The sequence below is a fragment of the Ammospiza nelsoni genome, chromosome 17 (assembly GCF_027579445.1).
Source record: "Ammospiza nelsoni isolate bAmmNel1 chromosome 17, bAmmNel1.pri, whole genome shotgun sequence".
Taxonomy (NCBI): domain Eukaryota; kingdom Metazoa; phylum Chordata; class Aves; order Passeriformes; family Passerellidae; genus Ammospiza; species Ammospiza nelsoni.
In genome coordinates, this window is record NC_080649.1 from 15,125,316 (window position 1) to 15,144,639 (window position 19,324).

Here is a 19,324-nt window from a genome sequence, read left to right on the forward strand (position 1 = left end):
TCAGAGAGCAGCCTGTGCTACCCTTGAGCCCATTTCAAATTGAACCTGGAGAGAGTGGATCCACACTTATTCCAAGGATCTCCATGCCCAGATCTGTGAGCTCCTCCTGTGGTCCCCTGCCCTCTGGGGTGAGGGACACATCAGCAGGATCCCTTGGGATCATTTTCTCTCCCAAAAGAAGCTGGGCCCCTGTGTTGTGGGATCTTTATCTAGCTGTGCTCACCCAACTCAAGCATAGAGCTTTTGTTGGTGGCACTGGGGTGATGGAAGCTCCTGGTTAGATCCTGGCACTGGTCTTGTCCTGAAGATTTGGCCCTCATCCTGTTCAGGGGGTGGCAGCTGTCCCAGAAAGGGCACAGCAGTCCTGGTGTCTCCAGGCTGGTGTAAACCTCCCCACTAGCACTGAAGGACCTGGTGTGATGTAGCTGAGCTGGCAATTCATTCACTGGGGTGATGTTTGCAGGCAGAGCTGGCTCTGCTCCTCTGGGGCCAGGCACTGGTGCCTGGGTGCTCAGAGGTTCTGGGATCCCTCTGGATCTCAGGATCAGATTCCACTCACACACACACACACCCCCTTTACTAGCTGTAATAAACCATATGCCCTGTTATTTAAATAGAATTAATTTTAAAAAGGAAAAGCCTCCAAGAGCATTTGGGAGTTCAGCACCTGTGGAAAATCAGCAGCTGAAGGAGCTGTATGTGGAGTGAGAGTGGGGAAAGGAGCCTATAAAAGGCTCAGTGGAAAAAGAGGAGTGTCTGGAAGTCTTTCATGTTCCCATTGCAGTGTTCAGATGCGACTCCAGCTGCTTTCTATTCTGGGATGCAGGGAAGTGTGTGCTCCTACTCGTGGCTATTGCAGCTCAGGAAGCAGCTCAGGATTGACCCAAAGGTTGGGAAATCATTCTGCTGTACAGGGAGAGGAATTCAGAGCATGGTGAAGGTGCTTTGCCAGGGCTTGAGAGATTCACATTTCATTTCTGAATTTGTCTTAGACTTAGTGGTCTGTCAGTGCTTTGGCTGCTGTCTAATCCCCGTGGAAGAAGAATCCAAGGCTCTCCAAACACCACTGTTTGCTGCAGGCAGAGAGCTGCACAGAGAAGTCTGTACAGGTGTGAAGCCATATTCCTTTTGGGTGCTGATGGTATTTCTTAGGTTGCAGTGGGAAAATCAGTCCCAGTTCTGTCTGGAACCCCACCAGATACTTTGTGGAAAAAGGGAATGTGGCAGGCAGGCAGGTGTTGCAAGCTGAGGAGGACACAGCCATCTCTCTATATTCACTGGAGACCAAATGGACACTGGAATTCCTTTGCTTCAGGAGGGGCTTCTCCCTCTTCTCTCCTGGCTAATTCACACAGCTGGCATCCCAGATTCTCCTTATTTCAGGTTCCTTAAAATTTAAGAATTTTATTTCCTGTCCTTCTGTACAGTGAACTCTCCACACTCAACAAGAATTCACTTATGAGCTTGTGATGGTGTTCACAGGGGTTCTTGGATGAGGGAAGAGATGAGGATCTGACTCCATGTTTCAGAAGGCTTGATTTATTATTTTATGGTATATATTACATTAAAACTATACTAAAAGAATAGAAGAAAAGATTTCACCAGAAGGCTAGCTAAGCCAAGAATATAAAAGAATGATAACAAAAGCTTCTGTCTCAGACAGAGAGCCCGAGCCAGCTGGGCTGTGATTGGCCATTAATTACAAACAACTCCATGAGACCAATCACAGATGCACCTGTTGCATTCCACAGCAGCAGATAATCAATGTTTACACTTTGTTCCTGAGGCCTCTCAGCTTCTCAGGAAGAAAAATCATAAGGAAAGGATTTTTCATAAAAGTCATCTGCGACATGAGCTCGAGTTGCAGATACAAACATCTCACTTGTGCTGCATTGCCTAACCCATGTCCCATTCCAGACACTTCTGCCCAAACCTTCAATCCCTTTTGGAGGCTGAAGGGCCAAGGCACGACCCCTCTGGAGCAGGGGACACTGGGGGGTGGCAGTTAGCAGCCCTGAGAGGGGGATGAGCAGTGCTGGCTCACATAGTGCCCACCAGCATCCCAGGTGGGCAGGCAGGATCTCCTGCAGCCTGCTTCTCCTGAGCTGCTGATGGTTTCCCCCCCAGGAGTGATGCATATCCCACTTGACTGCCAGGCCCTCCCTTCTCCTGGTGTGGTTCAGCAGCTCTGACAGGAAGGGCCAACCCTGCTGCAGGCTCTCGGCATTTGTCACAATGAATTCCTTCTCCTCCTGCTGCGTGGGGGAGATGCTGGTCCCTGTGCCCTGAGTCTGAGCAGCACCTGAGGCTGCTTCCCCCTCCTTGCTCTTCCTCTTCCTCCCTCCAAGCCTGCCAGGAGAGCAGAGCCTGCTGCAGCTGGCAACAGGCTCCCCAAAGCTTGCCTGATGCAGCAATGAGTTTTGTGTGCTCTTGCATTCAGCTGCTTGACCTGACATGACATGGGAAGGGGAGCAGAGCTGGAGAAGGTGCCAATGCTGCAGAAGCAGGAAAGGCAGGGGCCAGGAGCCATCTGTGAGGCTGGGGGGTTTGCTGCTGTCTGGGGTGGCCCCTCTCCAGCACAGGTCAGTACAGTGGGAGGGCCTGGCTCCAGCACAACAGCTGCACCAGGCCTTGCTGTGTCTTTTCCAGCAGCTGGCAGGGAGTGGGAGTGCACTGGAGTTGTGTGTGGAGCAGTGCCCACTGTGTGTGTGTGTGTGAGTGTGTGTGTACAAACTGCAGTGCCCACTGCGTGTGTGTGTGTGTGAGTGAGTGTGTGTGTGTGTACAAACTGCAGTGCCCACTGTGTGTGAGTGAGTGTGTACAAACTGCAGTGCCCACTGTGTGTGAGTGAGTGTGTACAAACTGCAGTGCCCAGAGTGTGTGTGTGTGTGTGTGTGTGTGTGTGTGTACAAACTGCAGTGCCCAGTGTGTGTGTGTGAGAGTGTACAAACTGCAGTGCCCTGTGTGTGTGTGTGTGTGAGTGTACAAACTGCAGTGCCCAGTGTGTGTGTGTGTGTATGTGTGTACAAACTGCAGTACCCAGTGTGTGTGTGTGTGAGTGTACAAACTGCAGTGCCCAGTGTGTGTGTGTGTGTGAGTGTACAAACTGCAGTGCCCAGTGTGTGTGTGTGTGTATGTGTGTACAAACTGCAGTGCCCAGTGTGTGTGTGTGTGTGTGAGTGAGTGTATAAACTGCAGTGCCCAGTGTGTGTGTGTGTGTGAGTGTACAAACTGCAGTGCCCAGTGTGTGTGTGTGTATGTGTGTACAAACTGCAGTGCCCAGTGTGTGTGTGTGTATGTGTGTACAAACTGCAGTGCCCTGTGTGTGTGTGTGTGTGTACAAACTGCAGTGCCCAGTGTGTGTGTGTGTGTGTGTGTACAAACTGCAGTGCCCAGTGTGTGTGTGTGTGTGAGTGTGCAAACTGCAGTGCCCAGTGTGTGTGTGTGTGTGTGTACAAACTGCAGTACCCAGTGTGTGTGTGTGTGAGTGTGCAAACTGCAGTGCCCAGCGTGTGTGTGTGTGTGTGTGTGTACAAACTGCAGTGCCCAGCGTGTGTGTGTGTGTGTGTGTACAAACTGCAGTGCCCAGTGTGTGTGTGTGTGTGAGTGTACAAACTGCAGTGCCCAGTGTGTGTGTGTGTGTGAGTGTACAAACTGCAGTGCCCAGTGTGTGTGAGTGTGCAAACTGCAGTGCCCAGTGTGTGTGTGAGTGTGTGTGTGTACAAATCAGCTGGGACTCTGCCCTGTGCATCTTTGGACAGGTTCCTGATGTAGGAGAGGGGGCATTCAGGTTTGCCTTCTGGCCTCTGTGACCACAGGAGCTGGTGCCATGTCCAGGCAAGTCGAGCAGGGTGTGCTGATGGTGGCAGTGCCTGTTGGACCCTCCATCCTCCCTGTCCCTCACTGCTGGGTGCTGCAGAGGCTTCATTGCTGTGCCCTGATCAGCCACACTGAACTCCAGGGGTGCTGGGAGCTGCCAGAGTTCCTCTCTCCTCCCCTGGCAGTCTGTGTTTCTCCCTGCAGATCAGTGCAAAGCTTGTTGGCTGGGATGTTAACTGTGAGCTGCTTTCCCGAGGTCCAGGACTGGCTTAGCTCTTCATTAAGGGCTGTTAATCATGCTGAGGAGCTGACAGCTGCTGGCCATGGAGCTCAGTGCCCTGCTGCCTCCCAGCTCTCTGGGCTGGTGCTGCCCAGGGTGCCCCAGTGGCGCTGGCAGCCCTGGGGAGGGCACTGCCTGCTCTGGCATGGGACGCTGCAACTGCAGAGCTTGGCTTGAGAACTTTCCTCGTTTGCAGGAAGAGTTCCCAGTGCAGCTCTGCCAGGAGCTGGGATGTGGCCAAGTTAAAGCCCTAGGAGGGGAGGAAGAGGAGGCTGGGGGCTCTGCTTCCACCTGCCAGGCTGCAGCCCTGCTCTCCTTAGCCTCAGACCTCATGGCTACATGAGTCTTTCTCTCTCCCTCCATCCCAAATGGTACCAAGCTCTTATTACTGTTGGTTTTTGTCTTAATTGCACCCTGGAGCTATGCTTTGATTTATTTTATCAGGGAGAACTTAGGGGAAAGGATTGTTGTTTGTGAAGCAAATAGCAGCCTGCCTGATGTAGGGCTGGGAACTGGGGGGACAAAAGGAGAGGGGGCTTGGCAGTGCCCTCCCAGCCCCTGCTGTGGCTGTGCCATGGTGGCTGCAGCACCCCAGAACCCCCAGGGGGCTGGGAGGGGGACAGGAGCCCCCTCCACACTCGTGGGGCATCCCCAGCAGCAGCACAGACCTCAAAGGCAGCAAAGGGCTTTGAATTTCCTTCTCCTGCTGGGAAGAAGGGATTTAATTTACTCTCTGAAGGTACAGGGGGGTGTTCTGGAGCTGAGCTGGTGGTGCTGGCTGTGAGAGAGGTGGGGGAGTGGAGCTGCTCACAGAGCATCACCTGCAGCTCCTCAAACTGTGCCAAACCTGGCTGTCCAGATGAGACACACAAGGAGATATCCTCCACTCCTTTCCCTCACACCTTCCATCTGAAACCCTTCCATGCTGAACTCTTCTGGCCATCCCTCCTGCTTCTCCTACTCAAGATTTTGTTGGGTTTTTTAATTAAAGCCTGCCATGATTTGAAATGAATTAGTGTAGCAGCAGTATTAAAGAACATCATCTTCCCAGCTGTTCCTCCCCAGCATCGTGCTAGTCCTAGAGCAGATGTCCTGCTCATAAATCCTCTCCCTGCTGTTCTTGATACTCCCTGATTTCTGTACATCTCACACTGTCCTAACACCAGAGGAGGCTTGGAGATCTGTTCCCATCCCTGTGTGATGTGACCTGCTCACATGTTCAGTGCTTGCTCTGTTTTAGGTGGTCACAAAGTTTTCTGGACAAGTTTATTTTACATGGAAAACTTTTCTGCTCAGACCACAGATGGAGTGTAGTTATAAAAACCATACAGGGTAGCTGATCCAATTTTTACCAGGCTTTCTAAAATACAAAAATACATTTCTCAAAGTGATTTTTTGCTCCAAGTGTGCAAGAAGCTGAAGCTCCAAGTATCCAACAGAAATTGAGCCATCAGTCTTCAAGGATCAGGCCTTTTATTGACAAAAAAAAAAAATTAAATTCTTGTGTTGCATTTGCTGGAGGGACTATGGGCTTTTTTCCCCTGAAAAAGCCGCTTTTTTGGGAGCTGCAGGCATGGTGAAGCACTCCCTGATGTTTTGGCAGAACCAGATGTCTTTTGTGCTTTCTACACCAATTTCATGCCACTGTGACAAACCCCTATAAAACTATTGTACCTCCTTTTTGTATTTGCTCTTGAGAGGGTTTAAATATCCATTTTATGTAGATTTTGGTCAAAGTCAGTGTTGTGCAGTCAAAGCAAGGCTGTTCAGTTCATCACCTCCTCAAGCCAAATCAATGTGTTAATGGCCATGGTACAATGCCGGCCCAAGTTAAGGACACAAATTTCTGCTATAGTATTTGGGTGCAAATGGAGCTTGGTATTTTTTGCTTTTAATTTCCCCAGGCACACGAAGGGCTGGGGAAATTAGGTACAGAAAAGGTAAATAAAGTCATTGAGTAAGAGGAATGATGGCAGCAGCAAGCGCTCTGCTAAATTGGTTTCTTTGAAGTAAAGTCTGATTGCAGCTGCAGAAATTTCCCCTGCTTGCATGCAGGGAGGCAAGATGAGGTTATTAATTATAACAACAGGCTGGAATTGATCTTAATGAGAAATGGTGCAGCTTGGGAGGAGCTGAGGCTGTGCTGGTGGCTGTCTCCAGGGCTGGGGCTGCAGAAGGACCTTCCTGGGCCATTCTCCTGCCAGCCTTGTTGCTCCAGAGCCTGTCCCAGGATGATCCTGTGCTGCTGAGTCCCTCCATCCTGGGTTTGAACAGGTCACATTGCTGTTGGCCATCCCATCTGGGCCCTGCATCTCAATAACCTGGGACAGGTGCAGGAGGTGCTGCTCTAGGGTGAGACCTCATCAGGAGCTCGTGAATCCAGAGCCTGCAAAGCTTTCGAGCAAAGCTGGAACTTGGACTTTGCTGACCTTGGAACACTCAGTCTGCCTCCTCCTTTTGTATCCCCAGGGACTGTAATTGTTGCCCTGGCAGACATGTGGGAAAGCTGCTCTTTAGCTGAGAGCCTTTGGGAATGGTCCTGTCCCAGCGTGCCTGTGCTCTGCCAGTCAAACTGGTTTTCTTCTGAGAGCTCATTTCTTACAACACTGCAGCAATTAAGGTGTATTAAAGGCTAATCATGCCCAGCCTGTTTTTCTCACAAGACAAGCCTTCCAGATTGTGATTCTGCTTTGATGAAGAATGATGAAAGTCTATTGTCTCCAGTCCATCAGTTCAGGGTAACTCTCCCTGTGTGTCCCCAGGCTCAGAGAGAAGGCACACTCCTTCCAGGTGTGTGTCACTTGGCACTCCTGCAGCAGCTCCAGTAACTGCAGATGGGCAGATCCAAAAACTCTGCCCCTTCCCTCCCTTTTCCTGAGCAAATCCAGGGATTTCAGCCATGAAAAGGACTCTGCAAGCCAGGACAGTCTCCTCAACTTCCCTTTGACATCAAAGTGAGACTTTGGTGTGTGTCACAGGAGCTTTCAGGGTGCCCCTGCCCCAGGTGTGCTTCTGCCCTCCTCCTGTTTCCCCCACACTCTGAACACATTCCTTGGTGTCTCTTTGTGGCTGGTGGAGGGTAGAGAAGTGTTCTCTGTCCCACTTGCAAGCACTGAGCTTTGCCCATTTACAGAGCATTGCCCAATGCTCTCAGGGGTGCACAGGGAGGGATTGTTGGGGTGTCTCTGCAGGGCCAGGAGTTGGACCCATGATCCTTGTAGGTCCCATCCAGCTCAGGACATTCTGAAGTGATTCTGGGAAGTGATTCTATGAAGTGATTCTATGAAGTCCTTTCTTGCCTGTCCCACAGCAAGATGTTCCCTCTCACCCTCACATCTGACAGACAATCCTAGATTTTGGGGAGGTGACAAGAGAGTAAATTGCAGGGACAGCTGCAGTTTGAGAGTGTGTTCTGTGGCTTTGTTGGCTGCCAGAAAAACTCCTGTGCTGAGTGCACCCTGTACAGCTGGGCCAGTGTTTTTTCTCTCAGACCTCTCATTAGCAGAGATCAGCTTTCCCCTGGGAACTTCTCATTAAAACTCTCAGCCTCTTCTTTCCCTGGCTGTTGAAGCACATCTGAGCTGCTGGAGCTGTGTCCAGTGTGGGAAAAGAAGAAACTCAATAGAAACTGTGCTAGAACCATCTGGAGGTTTTGTGCCATGGGACCAAGAAATTCCCAGGAACTGGGACCAAGAAATTCCCAGGAACTGGAGTGCATCATCAGCTTGGGAAACTCTTTGTGTCTGTCTGAGCTTCTTGGCACCTCTAGGGAGGGTTGTGTGGTGTTGCTGAGTCTTTTATGGCCCCATTTATCATCAAGTGCTCACCCTTGCATGGTTTCCTGCTGCAGAATTAGACCTTTATTTCCCCTCCCTTCTGCTTTGATGAGGGATTTTTGCCTGCCACCATTGCTTTATTAAACAGGACAATTCCAGTTGTCCTGTTTCAATTCACTGCAGGTTATCACCAGTAGAAAATGCAATTTTCTGCATAAATGTGCTTGTCCTGCTCCAGTGAATGGTCAGGAGTACTGATAACTCCAGAAAGAAGGGATGTCCTGGCCACAGGAGAGTTTGTCATGGAAGGGGACCAGGCTGGTCCCTTGGCTGGTTTTCCATCCCTGACCTAAGCTGTGTTTCTGGGAACTCCTTGACAGTTTGTCCTGGATTGACATTAAAGAGCGAGAGCAGATATAAATATATGATAAAGCTCTGGAGTGCTCAAAAATTAATATTTCAGGATCAAGAAGTCTTTATTTCCTCAAGTGCTCCAACAAAAGGAGGAATTTGTGTAGTTGTAGTTGTTGTGGTTTCCTTCCACCAACTGAAGGGACAAAGGGAGCTCAGAGCAAAGCCCCAGCTCTGGTGCTGGCTGAAGGGGATGCCTGGTGTCAGAGGCTGCATGAAGAAAGTGGTGATGTTTTTGGAGCTGTTTTTGGTGTTGGGGTGTTTTGGTGGTCAGGGTGCTGGAGTGTGAGTCCTGCAAGGAGAGGGGGAAGGAGCTGGGCTCAGTCAGGAATTCAACCCAAGTTTCCCTGCTGGAGTGAGTCCAGAGGAGGCCCCTGAGTTGGTCACTTGGAGCTGGAGCCCCTCTGCTCTGAGCCAGGCTGGCAGAGCTGGGGGTGCTCACCTGGAGAGGAGAAGCTCCAGGGACACCTCAGAGCCCCTGCCAGGGCCTGAAGGGGCTCCAGGAGAGCTGGAGAGGGACTGGGGACAAGGGATGGAGGGACAGGACACAGGGAATGGCTCCCACTGCCAGAGGGCAGGGATGGATGGGATATTGGGAATGAGGAATTGTTCCCTGTGAGGGTGGGCAGGCCCTGGCACAGGGTGCCCAGAGCAGCTGTGGCTGCCCCTGCATCCCTGGCAGTGCCCAAGGCCAGGCTGGGCAGGGCTGGGAGCAGCCTGGGACAGTGGGAGGTGTCCCTGCCATGGCAGGGGTGGGATGAGATGATCTTTAAGGTCCCTTCCAGCTCAAACTATTCCGTGATTCCATGAATAGTTCCAGCTGGAGAGAAAGCATTGCAGGAGCTGTAGCAGGACCTGCAGACATCATCCAGAGGTCAGAACCAGGCTCTTCACAGCAGCACATGGTGGGAGAACAGGAAACAACAAACAGGATGGAACAGGAAGTTTCAGGCTGGGTATAAAGAGAAGCATTTCTGTCCAAGGACAGTCAGACTAACAGACAGCTGTCCAGAGAGGTTGTGAAGTCTCCATCCTTGGAGGTTTTCAAGACCAGACTGTCTAAACCTGCTGCAATCCCTTTAAGAGACTCAGCTTGAAGCAGGAGTTTGAGCTGGAGACCACCCTGAGGTTTCTTGTGCCCTGTTTGCTCTGGGATCCTCCATGGCTGCTCCTGTGGAAGTGGGGTGCTGCTCCTGCACACACATGGAGAGCCTCTGGGTTTTGGGAGTGTTTGTGCCATTGCAGTGGGACCTGGCACTGCCTGACATAGATACTTGAATCCAGTGCTCCAGAAAGAGTGGCTGAGTTTGGGGGGGTCTCTTTGCTGTCTCTGCCCTTGCTCAGCACACCTGGGAGAAAAGGGCAAAGAGACAGGTCCCTTCTGGTGCTTTATTTTTGTCCATGTCTCTCCAACACAGAATATCCTGAGCTGGAAGGGTCCTGGAAGGCTGGGATGAAGGTCACTGGTATTAAAGCCTGGTTTATTTTCTTGTTTCACTTTGGAGGCAGGATTTGGAAGCACTTATGCAACCTGCCCTGTTTGGATGATGCCAGCACAGAACTGGCGACACTTTCCCTTATAACCTCAGGGCTTCAGAAGTGTGAATCAGAGGCTGTTTGTCTCCACTGATGCTCCATAGAAACTTGTACCAAGTGGAAAGTCCCAGCTCCTGGTGTTTCTGTGTTGCTCTGCCAGTAGATCTGCTGCAACCTTCCAGGTCCAGCCTCCCAGCCCCTGCCTGGCTCTGCAAGAGTGAGTCAGCTCAGCCAACAGCATCTCCTTGCCTGGGCTTCATGATCCCAAGCCACGTGTGCTCCTAACAGAGCACTGCCAGAGGGATTCTGAGTGGCTCCTGACCTCCTGCACCCCTTCCTGGTGGGCACAGGTGCCTTCTGCTCCTGCTGGCTCTGGACATGTGGTAGGTCTGTGTGGGAGAAGGCTCAGCAGTCCTCTCTTAGGTCAGGGTCCGCAGTGCTACTGAAAGAAAATTAAATGGGAAATATGGAATAGAAAGCATGGGGTTGAGGGGAAGGGATTCACAGCTCGCAGACATCGAGGCAGGATTTGTTTAGGGGTTTTTGGTAATTTTTCTTTTCTTTTCTTCCACAAAATTCAAGTGCTTTTTCTTGTATTTGTCAGGGAGGATTTTGCTGGGATGCATTGTGTGTCAGAGAGCTTGGGGTTTGTGTTGCTGACGAGAACAATTGATTTTTATTTATTTGTTTATTTACTGCGGGAGAGAAACCAAGCCATAAGTTTTAAGACTTGAGCTGCTCTGGAGGAATTTTATTTAGAGAAACAGCTTGATTGTGCTGCTGTGTGTGATTGACACAATCTCCTCTAATCCTGTTGTCAGTGTGGGCTCTGCAGCAGAGCCCTGGGATCTCTCACTCCGGTGCCCAGGTCACCTCAAGGTGTTCTCTGGCAGTCCAGGGTGCTTCTGCCCAGGGCTGGGTGCCATCTCCTGCCCTGGAGCTCAGCTGCACATCCCACAGCCCTGGCACATCACCAGCTTCCTGCCAGCAGGAAGGATGCGAACTGCAGGTTTTTGGGTTCTTCCCCATTTCCCACCCTGCCTTGTTCCTTGTTTTGCATTGCTTCAGAGATGACTTGGGTCCCATAGGGTGCCCAAAGGTGGTGGCCATCCCTGGGCAGTTTGGTGGCTGTGTAGGAGCCAGGGCTCTGCAGCAGCTGGATACACAGGGCTCAGCAAACTCATCACTCAGCAGAGCCTGGGGCGGGGATATCACTGTCCTGAAGTGGTTTTGGAAGGTGACCAGCTGGAACCTTTTAATCCCTGGAGCAGAGAGGTTCCCTGGGACCTGATCAGTGTGCTGAAAGCTGCCTGCTTGCTAGAGTACTTTCTATATTATTTTTTAAGCATGATAATTACACTGCTGTGATTGCCAAGGTAGGGGCACGCCTGCCAATACGGTGGTGCCTCCTGCCAGCTGATGTCTCCTGCCTTGCTTGGGGAGAGCTGCAGGGGTGGGAAGCACAGCCATGTGGATCCATGCTGCTGGAGGTGTGGGGTTGTAGCCTGTTACCCTGTCCCTGCACCCCAAGGTGCCCTTTTTGTGTGCACCCCAAAAGAGCCTCCAGCAGCTCCGTGCTGCCCGGTGCAGAGCCCTGTGTCACCTGTGAAGTGTCCCCCAGGAAAGCCCTCCCGTGTGTGGGTGCTGCCAGGTCCCTGGTTTCAGAGGAGCTCCTCTCCCCCAGGAAGGTGGCAGGCAATGTTTATCTCAGTTGTGTTTGCTGGGGCTGGAGAGTGACTGTGTTAACACGCAGCAGATGGGCCTGGTGAATAGGTGCTGGAGATAACCCTGTTTCCTCATGCAGCCTTGTTGCCTGCTGGGAAAGGAGCCAGCCAGGCTGTTTAAGGAGAAGTGTGGAGCTTGGACAGGCTGAGGATGGATTTCTCCTTCAGCTGGTTCAGTTTTGGGGGGAGGTTGTTGCTGTGGGACAGAGGCTGCTGCCACAATCCACCACGTCCTGGTACAGGTTGGACTATGAAAGGCACGATCCAGCCTGATGTCCACTGGGATCTTTGGACCCTGAATTTAATTCTATTTCAGGCAGAGACTGGAATTGTCCATCAGTCCTAGGCAGGGTTGGTGTCCTACCAGTTGCCAAGGCTGGGGGGGATTGGTGGCTGGGAACCCAGAACTGTGGGGCACAGCTGAGGGTGTCCCGTGTCCTCTGCCACTCACTTTCAGGGAAAACCGTGTGGCTGCTGGGCACCATGATGTGCAACAGAAGGCAGGGGAGTCTCCTGCCAAAGCCTGTCACACTGGTGGCCCTGCCACTGCAGGACCTTTAGGGGAAGAGCTGATGGCCCTTCTGGAAGGCTTTTTGGTTTTCCCAAGGAAGTCAAGTGGGTGGAAATCCCAGCAGCAGCTGCAGAGTGTTAGGGGCCCACTCCTGTTGCAAGGGGTGAGAAGATGGGACCAGGAGGGGGACAGTGTGACCAGAGAATGTCACAGCTCCCCAGGGCCATTCCAGGACACTTCAGTGCCCTGGCTTCCACCTCCCTCCCAGTGCCTGGAGCCTGGATCTCCTGCCCAGCCAAGTGAAATGGTGCTGCCTTCCCTGAGCCTGCAGCTTGTTGCTGATGCCACATCAAGCAGGTCTGGGGATGTGCCTCATCCCAGTGTCCCCTCGTGTGGTACTTCTGTCTTGTAGATCATCCTAGGTTTTCTCCTCTCTGTGGGAAGGAACAGGGTGATTCCTTCCACAATCCCATGGTGGCATTGTTAGAAGCCTTTCCTTGCTGGGTAGGACCATGGGTGTGTGAGGGGTGGACAGGAGGAACATTGGTGGCTGTTTGTCCCAGTCCACAGACAGCGCTGCAGCATCTGCATTTCAGGGCAGATTTTTTGGAGCCAGTACTCTCCTGCACTGTGTGCACAGCATGGAGGAGGCTGGAGGTGGATGGCACAGGTTGCTGACAGCCTTCCCTTGCCTTTTGCTGATGCCTGTGGTTTGATGAACCTCACCAGAAAGACAAATGGATGTAACAGGATCACAGTGCCCTTCATGGCCCCATTGGCTGCTCCTTCCCCTCCTCTGCTTGAGGAATGATCTCCCTTTCAGATGTTGTGGACATGGTGCTGCCACAGGGGAGAGGGATGTACAGTGGCTCCCAGCTGTAGGACTTGAGGCAGAAAAATCAATGTTTATATTTCTCTTAGCTGGGAATAACTCCAGTAAATAAACACCTTGCAGAGTTCAAACGATGCAGTCACCACATATGAACCAGAATGAATTTTCAAGCTCTCTCTTGCAATAAAATGGATTTCTTGATTTCAGGCTTTATTTAGAGAAGTGTTTGATTTAAGAAGGGAGTTGAAGGTTATATCTGATCTCTGTGAGGTGGAGCTGCTCTTCCAGTGGCTGTGGAGTGTGGTGTGGAAATGGGGTTGGATTGCTGCTGCTGCTGGAGTGTTCCCAGGAGAGTTTCTCATGTACCAACCAAAGGCAGGGTCACTTCCCTCCTCCCCAGGGGGGTTCTGGCTGCATCCTCTGCCCCTCCAGACCTTGCTGCTGCATTGCAGTCTGCTCAGAGCCTTGGGAAGCTGTGTGTGCAGGTGCTGCTGCTTGGGATTCTGGAGGCCAGCCAGGACCCAGTTCCTTCCACAGGCTGCACTGGCATCTGGAGCTGTCTGTGCCTGCCCTCTGTGGGATTAAACACCCTCCTCCCCTTTGTTCCAGCCACTGTGCTGCTTGAACTTGGTTCTTGTAGGGATGCTGGAGAGGGAGCCAGTGGTGAGCCCGCTGAGGTGCAGCTCCCATGACTTGGGCTGCTCTTGGTTTCTGGAGGTCTGACTTTGCTCTTCCTGGGAAAAGCTGAGGGCTTGGGATGGGCTTGGAGGCTTTTTCTGCACAATGGGCCTGTCTGTGGTCTCAGGCAAGCAGAGCAGGGTGGAAGGGCTTGGAAGGGGCCTGCTCTGCTGGAGAGAGGCACAGCTGACCTGGAGCTGGGGTTCAAGATTGGGTTGATGACTTGGCCACCTTATCTGGGAGCAGGAGTGCGTGGAGGGAGGGCTCCAGATTCCCAGTGCATGCTCAAATGAGGGAGGGCTGGTTTGTCCTTGTGTGAAGGAGGAGGAAGCAGAAAACTCTGCTTGAGCCCCACCTTTGCTCCAAGCTGCAGGAAATGACCCCGAGCAGGGGACAAAGAGCACCATGCAGGGCTGGTCTCAGTGTGAGTGCACACATGGCAGCCTGAAAGCACCGGGAGGGCTGCACTGGGGGAATGCTGCTCCCTGCAACCCGGGGATCATCAGGGTCCATGGAGCTGCTGCTGCTGCACTTCTGGAATACTGAGTCTGCCTAGGAAACAAAATTGTGACTTCCTGCCCCAGGACGAGGTGGTTCTGTCATGTGTTGGACCCGTTCTCCCATCAGGGTTTCAGGCATTCCCAGGCAACGTTGGAGGTTGAAACCAAGAGCTGGTATAGCCAGAAGGGCATTTTGGCCTCTCTACCTACTTCACAGATAAGTGGGGAAGCAGCTGGAGCTGGGACATGGTGCTCCTCTTTGCTGAGCTTGGAAGCTGCTGGTAAGCTGTCCTGGCACTGGTGCACCAAGGAGCTGCTGCTCCCAGGCTGACTGGGCCAGGCTTCCAGCCCCAAAACCTACAGCCAGGTAGAAGCACCTCTGCACACCAAAGCCTGCCTTCCTTGGCTTGGTGGTGTCTGGTGTGGGATAACACAGTTATCCCAGTGGGGAGCTGAAAGGGGAGGAGGGAGACAGGAGCAGAAAGTGAGATGGAGGTGGGGTGGAGCAGAGAAGGAGAAAAGAGTTGATGTTGGAACAGCAAGAAGGCAGAGCAGGGTGTCACCTCCTCCCAAGAGTTCCAAGAGTTCCACAGTGTGTCTGTGCCCTGCAGACACAAAAAGTGCCAGGGTTGGGCACAGAGATGGTGTTTGCTTACAGGACACAACCCCACTGTGGGAATGGGGTCAGTGGGTGCTGAGCTGCTTCTATTGCCCTTCCTGGAGCATTTTGGATGGAAGCCAATGCATTGCCATACAGCTGGAGAATTTGTCAGTGCCAGAGGATCAAGCACCAATAGAGCAGTGACTAGATTGATGGCTGTTCTCTTCCTGGAAGCAAGGTCCTGACCATGCCAGCCCAGGAAACACGTGGTACCTCTGCCTATTGGGTGGCCTTGGCCTCAGCCTCACGCTGTGTCTTCTTTCTTGCAGCCACTCCCACTCTCCTGGCTCCATGGCTGCCGTCCGCGAGTGGTCCTGCACGCGCTGCACCTTCCTGAACCCCGTGGGCCAGCGGCAGTGCTCCATCTGCGAGGCCCCCCGCCAGAAGCCCGACCTCAATCACATCCTGCGCCTCAGCGTGGAGGAGCAGAAGTGGGCCTGTGCCCGCTGCACCTTCAGGAACTTTCTGGGCAAGGAGACCTGTGAGGTGTGTGGCTTCACCCCGGAGCCGGGACCCGGTGGCTCCCCCTTGCCCGTCATCAATGGCATCTTGCCCAAGCCTGCCGTGCTGATGGAGCCCAAGGGCACGTCCAAGGAGGAGGCTGCCAAGGCAGAAAGCAGCAGTGAGGACTCAGAGGGGAAGAGCCCCGATGAAGCAGAGCTGGAGAGCGGCTGGGCCTGCCAGCGCTGCACCCTGCACAACACGCCCGTGGCCAACTCCTGCTCCGCCTGTGGTGGCCCACGCAAGCTCTCCCTGCCCAAAATCCCACCAGAGGCGCTGGTCGTCCCTGAAGTCATCACCCCGGCCGGGTTCCACATGGCCCCCTCCACCCCGCAGCCTTCGGTCTCCGCAGAGATCTCTGATGGTGATGCCGTGGCCACCCCGGGCCCCGTGGCTATGGAACAAGAGGTGCAGAAGATCCCAGCCTTCAGCCCCTTCTCCCCGGGGCTCCAGAACAACCCCGTGCCCCGAAGCCGGCGGGAGGTGCCCCCGCAGCTGCAGATGCCAGGCCCCGAGGGCTCCCAGCCCACGGCCACGGGCGCCGTGGGGCAGAAGGGCTCTCCCCAAGGTCAGGCCAGGGCCGCCCCTGCCGCACGCTTCCCGGACCTGCTGTCCAACAAACGGCTGAGCGTGCTGGAGGAGGAGATGGAGGTCAGTCCGTCCCACTGGAAGTGCAGCTCCTGCTCCCTGCTCAACTCCGCCGGCGCCAGCAAGTGCGAGGTTTGCAGCACCCAAAAAGGCAGCGACACCATCAACCTGGTGGGGGACTCGGTGAGGTTCACCCCGTGCAGCCCCTCCAGCCCCGACTTCACCACCTGGTCGTGCTCCAAGTGCACCCTCAAGAACCCCACGCAGGCCCAGAAGTGCAAGGTGTGCGGCTCCTCCAAGCTGCACGGCTTCCAGGAGCACGGTGGGGAGCCGGGGCCGCGCTGCCCCGACTGCGGCGCCTGCGACAGGGACAGGGACAGGCCCGGCTGCTCGTGCGGCGCCAAGGCGCCCTCGGCGCGCAAGGTGGCCCGGCTGTTCCCGGCCCCGGCGGCCGCGGCGCAGGACAGGCCGGGCCAGTGGGCCTGCCCCGCCTGCACCCTGCTCAACGAGGGCAAGGCCAAGCACTGCGGCGCCTGCCACACCCCCCAGCAGTACGTGGCGCAGCACAAGGGCCTCAAGCCCCTCAAGAGGAGGGAGAGCATGCACGTGGAGAAGAGGAGGCAAACGGATGAGGGCGAGGCCAAAGCCCTGTGGGAAAACATCGTGACCTTCTGCCGGGAGGTGAGTGCAGTGCTTGCTTGTTCCTGCCTCTCCCGCAGGTGTGGGGCAGCATCTTCCATGCGTTGGGCTCCAGGGATCTTCCCTTGCAGCAGCTGCATGCTGGTTGTTGGCACTGAAATGTCGTATTTTGGTGCAGAGTGATCTCCAGGGTGAAAACAGCCCATACAGCCCACTCCTGGTGCAAGGATGAAGAAGTCTAAAACCTTGCGCTAAGCCTGTTAGCTCTGAAAGCCAGTGGTATTTTAAATCAGTGAGAGAGAACTTCTGGGATGAAGGGACATCCTTAGGTGGTCATTCCATCTCTTTCCAGTGTCTAGTGGTGGGAAAGGCAGAGAGTGTGCCCAGGTTTGCTGGTGGCACACTGTGCATGGATGCAGGAAATCTGGGATGCAGCAAGCAGAGGCTCGGGATGAGAGGGCAGGCACAGGAACTACTGCCACTGCCAGCAGCTGCAGGTGTTTCAGAACCATGGGCCAGGCCTTGGTGTTGTTGGTTTGGGTGTTGCAAATGAAGAGGTGCAGCACAAATGGCTCCCCCTTTCTGGGCAGGCAGCTGAGCTGCAGCTCTAGGCTGGCTCTAGTTGAAGGTCTCAGGAGGACGTGCCAGCACACACCTTCCCACTGTGAGCTATCTGGTCCAGTCAGTTGGGTTTCAGCCTCAAACACCACTCTGTTGGCCTCATTTTTTTTTCCCTGTGTGGCATTAAAAGCTCCTGTGAATGCTGCTTTCTCTGGCCTCCTTCTGGGGCAAGCCTCCAGCTCTTCTGGACCAGATGGAGAGGGAGTTGCAGTCCCATTTTGACGTACAAACAAGGCTTCTCCTGCCTGGTCTGAGGATCGTGTCCATTCCTGTGCCTCCACTGCACAGTCCAGGGAACAGAGATGTTTGGCTCAGGAGGGAAGCTCTGAGAATGATCTTGTTTGGGCTTGTGGTTTTTTTTAATTGCTCTGTGTCCTTCCTAACAGGCGTGGGTGTCTTTATAGCAGAGACCCAGATTCTGCTTATCCCCATCTTTTAAGCAAGTGAATAGCCTCTTTTGTAGGCAGGGAACATCTGTTCCATCAGGAATCAGGCCTGAAGGATGAATCATGATGATGGCCAGGCTGAATTAGCAGCGTGGCACTGCCAGGAAGGGGAGCCTGCCTTGCCCTGTCCCACAGCTGAGCTTGTTGTGCTCCTTAACCCACAGTAATGGGCTGTGAGATCCATCTCCCAAAATTCCCCCTCCAGCCCAGCCCCAGCTGTGCTCTGGCACTGTTCAGGTGTGAGGTTAGGCCTGGCAGCAGTGGAGGGACAGTGCTGCTCCTGTCCCTGTGCTCCTGGTCAGGCTGGCAGGGGAGGTCCCTGTGAGCTCCCTGCTGCCCAGGCTGCTCAGCCTTGCCTGGAGGAGCCAGGCTGGCCGAGTTCTGCTCCGTCTGTTTGTCCCCCTGCCCCACGTCATGTGGAGCAGCTCCTCTTGCTGCTCCCTGCCAGCATTTCTGCTCGAGCTCCTGCTGTGGGTTTTCCTTCCTCTGCTATTCCAGGGATGCCTTTTCCAACCCTTCTCAGTGTGTGGTGCCTATTTTAGCTTTACCCTTTCTCTTCTGTTGGGGAGCAGTGCAGAGCTGGCCTCTTCCACTGGAATCATGGAATCAGAATGGTTTGGGATGGAAGGGACCTTAAAGCTCATCTCCAACCCTGCCAACCCACCTCACCTTCCACCACACCAGGTTACTCCAAGTCCTGTCCAGCCTGGCCTTGAACACTTCCACAGATGGGGCAGGCACAGCTTCCCTGGGCAGCCTGTGCCAGGGCATCCCCACCCTCACAGGGAAGAATTTTTCTCCAGTACCCAGTCCAAATTTCTTCCCTTTAGGTTTAAAACTTTTCCCTTGTCTCATCAGTGAAAATTTTCACATTCCCTTGTTCATGTGAAAAATTGCTTTCCCTCTTACTAATAAGCCCCCTTTAGGCACTGGAAGGGGTCTGAGGTCTCCATGGAACCTTCTCCAGGTGAGCACCCCCAGCTCTCTCAGCCTGGCTCTAGAGCAGAGAGGATCCTGCCCACAGAGCATCTCCATGGTGTCCCCTGGACCTGTTCTGACAGATCCACGTATTTGTTATGCTGAGTCCTCCAGAGATGGACAAAACTGGGGTCTCACAAGGGCAGAGCAGAGGGGGAGAATCCTCTCCCTCGTGTCCTCATAGCCCTGCACAGCAAGTTCCTGCAGAGCCCAGAGATCCATGTGCAGGGATGGGTCACAGCCAGGTCCCCAGCCAGGCTGGTGGCTGCTCCTCAGCTGCACAGGGCAGATGCTCCCTGAGAGAGCAGGACAGCTATTAGCTGAAAAACACCCTCCTGGAAAAGAGGAGCTGGAGTTGCTGATAGGGGCACCACAAAGGAAGCATTCAGGTAGGATTGCCACAAAAGAGGAGGTCAACTACTAATTGGGTGTGAGTAAAGCTAATTTAAATCAGAGTCAGCTTTTGCTGAAAGAATTTAATTTAATTTAATTAACAATAACAAAGAAACACCTGTTCTCATTTCACCCTGTGTTAGACTGAAAAAGCCACCCTTCTCCACTTGGTGAAGTTCTGTGCCTCCATCCCTGTGGTTAATGCCTATGGGATTACCTACCCTTCCACTATCCTATTTATTTATGCAGCAGCTCTTGCAGGAGGGCTGGGACCTGGGATACCCTCACTCTGAAATTGCTTGCCTGGTTGTGGTCTGGATGAATGCAATTGCAAAAGCTGCCCCTCCCATCCCCCATGGATGTGCCTGGGGTTGGCACAGGGCTGCCAAGCCCAGCGTGTCCCCTCTGGGGCAGGGACAAGGCTGGTTGA

The 19,324-nt window shown here is 53.6% G+C and overlaps 1 protein-coding gene across 1 annotated transcript in view; it reads left to right on the forward strand.

Moving 5' to 3' along the window:
* The window catches only part of CAPN15 (calpain 15), a 57,490-nt gene that overhangs the window by 27,249 nt on the left and 10,917 nt on the right, over window positions 1-19,324 (forward strand). Inside the window, exon 5 of the mRNA XM_059484784.1 lies at window positions 14,998-16,498. Coding sequence (XP_059340767.1) covers window positions 14,998-16,498 — 1,501 coding nt within the window. The remainder of the gene's footprint in view (window positions 1-14,997; window positions 16,499-19,324) is intronic.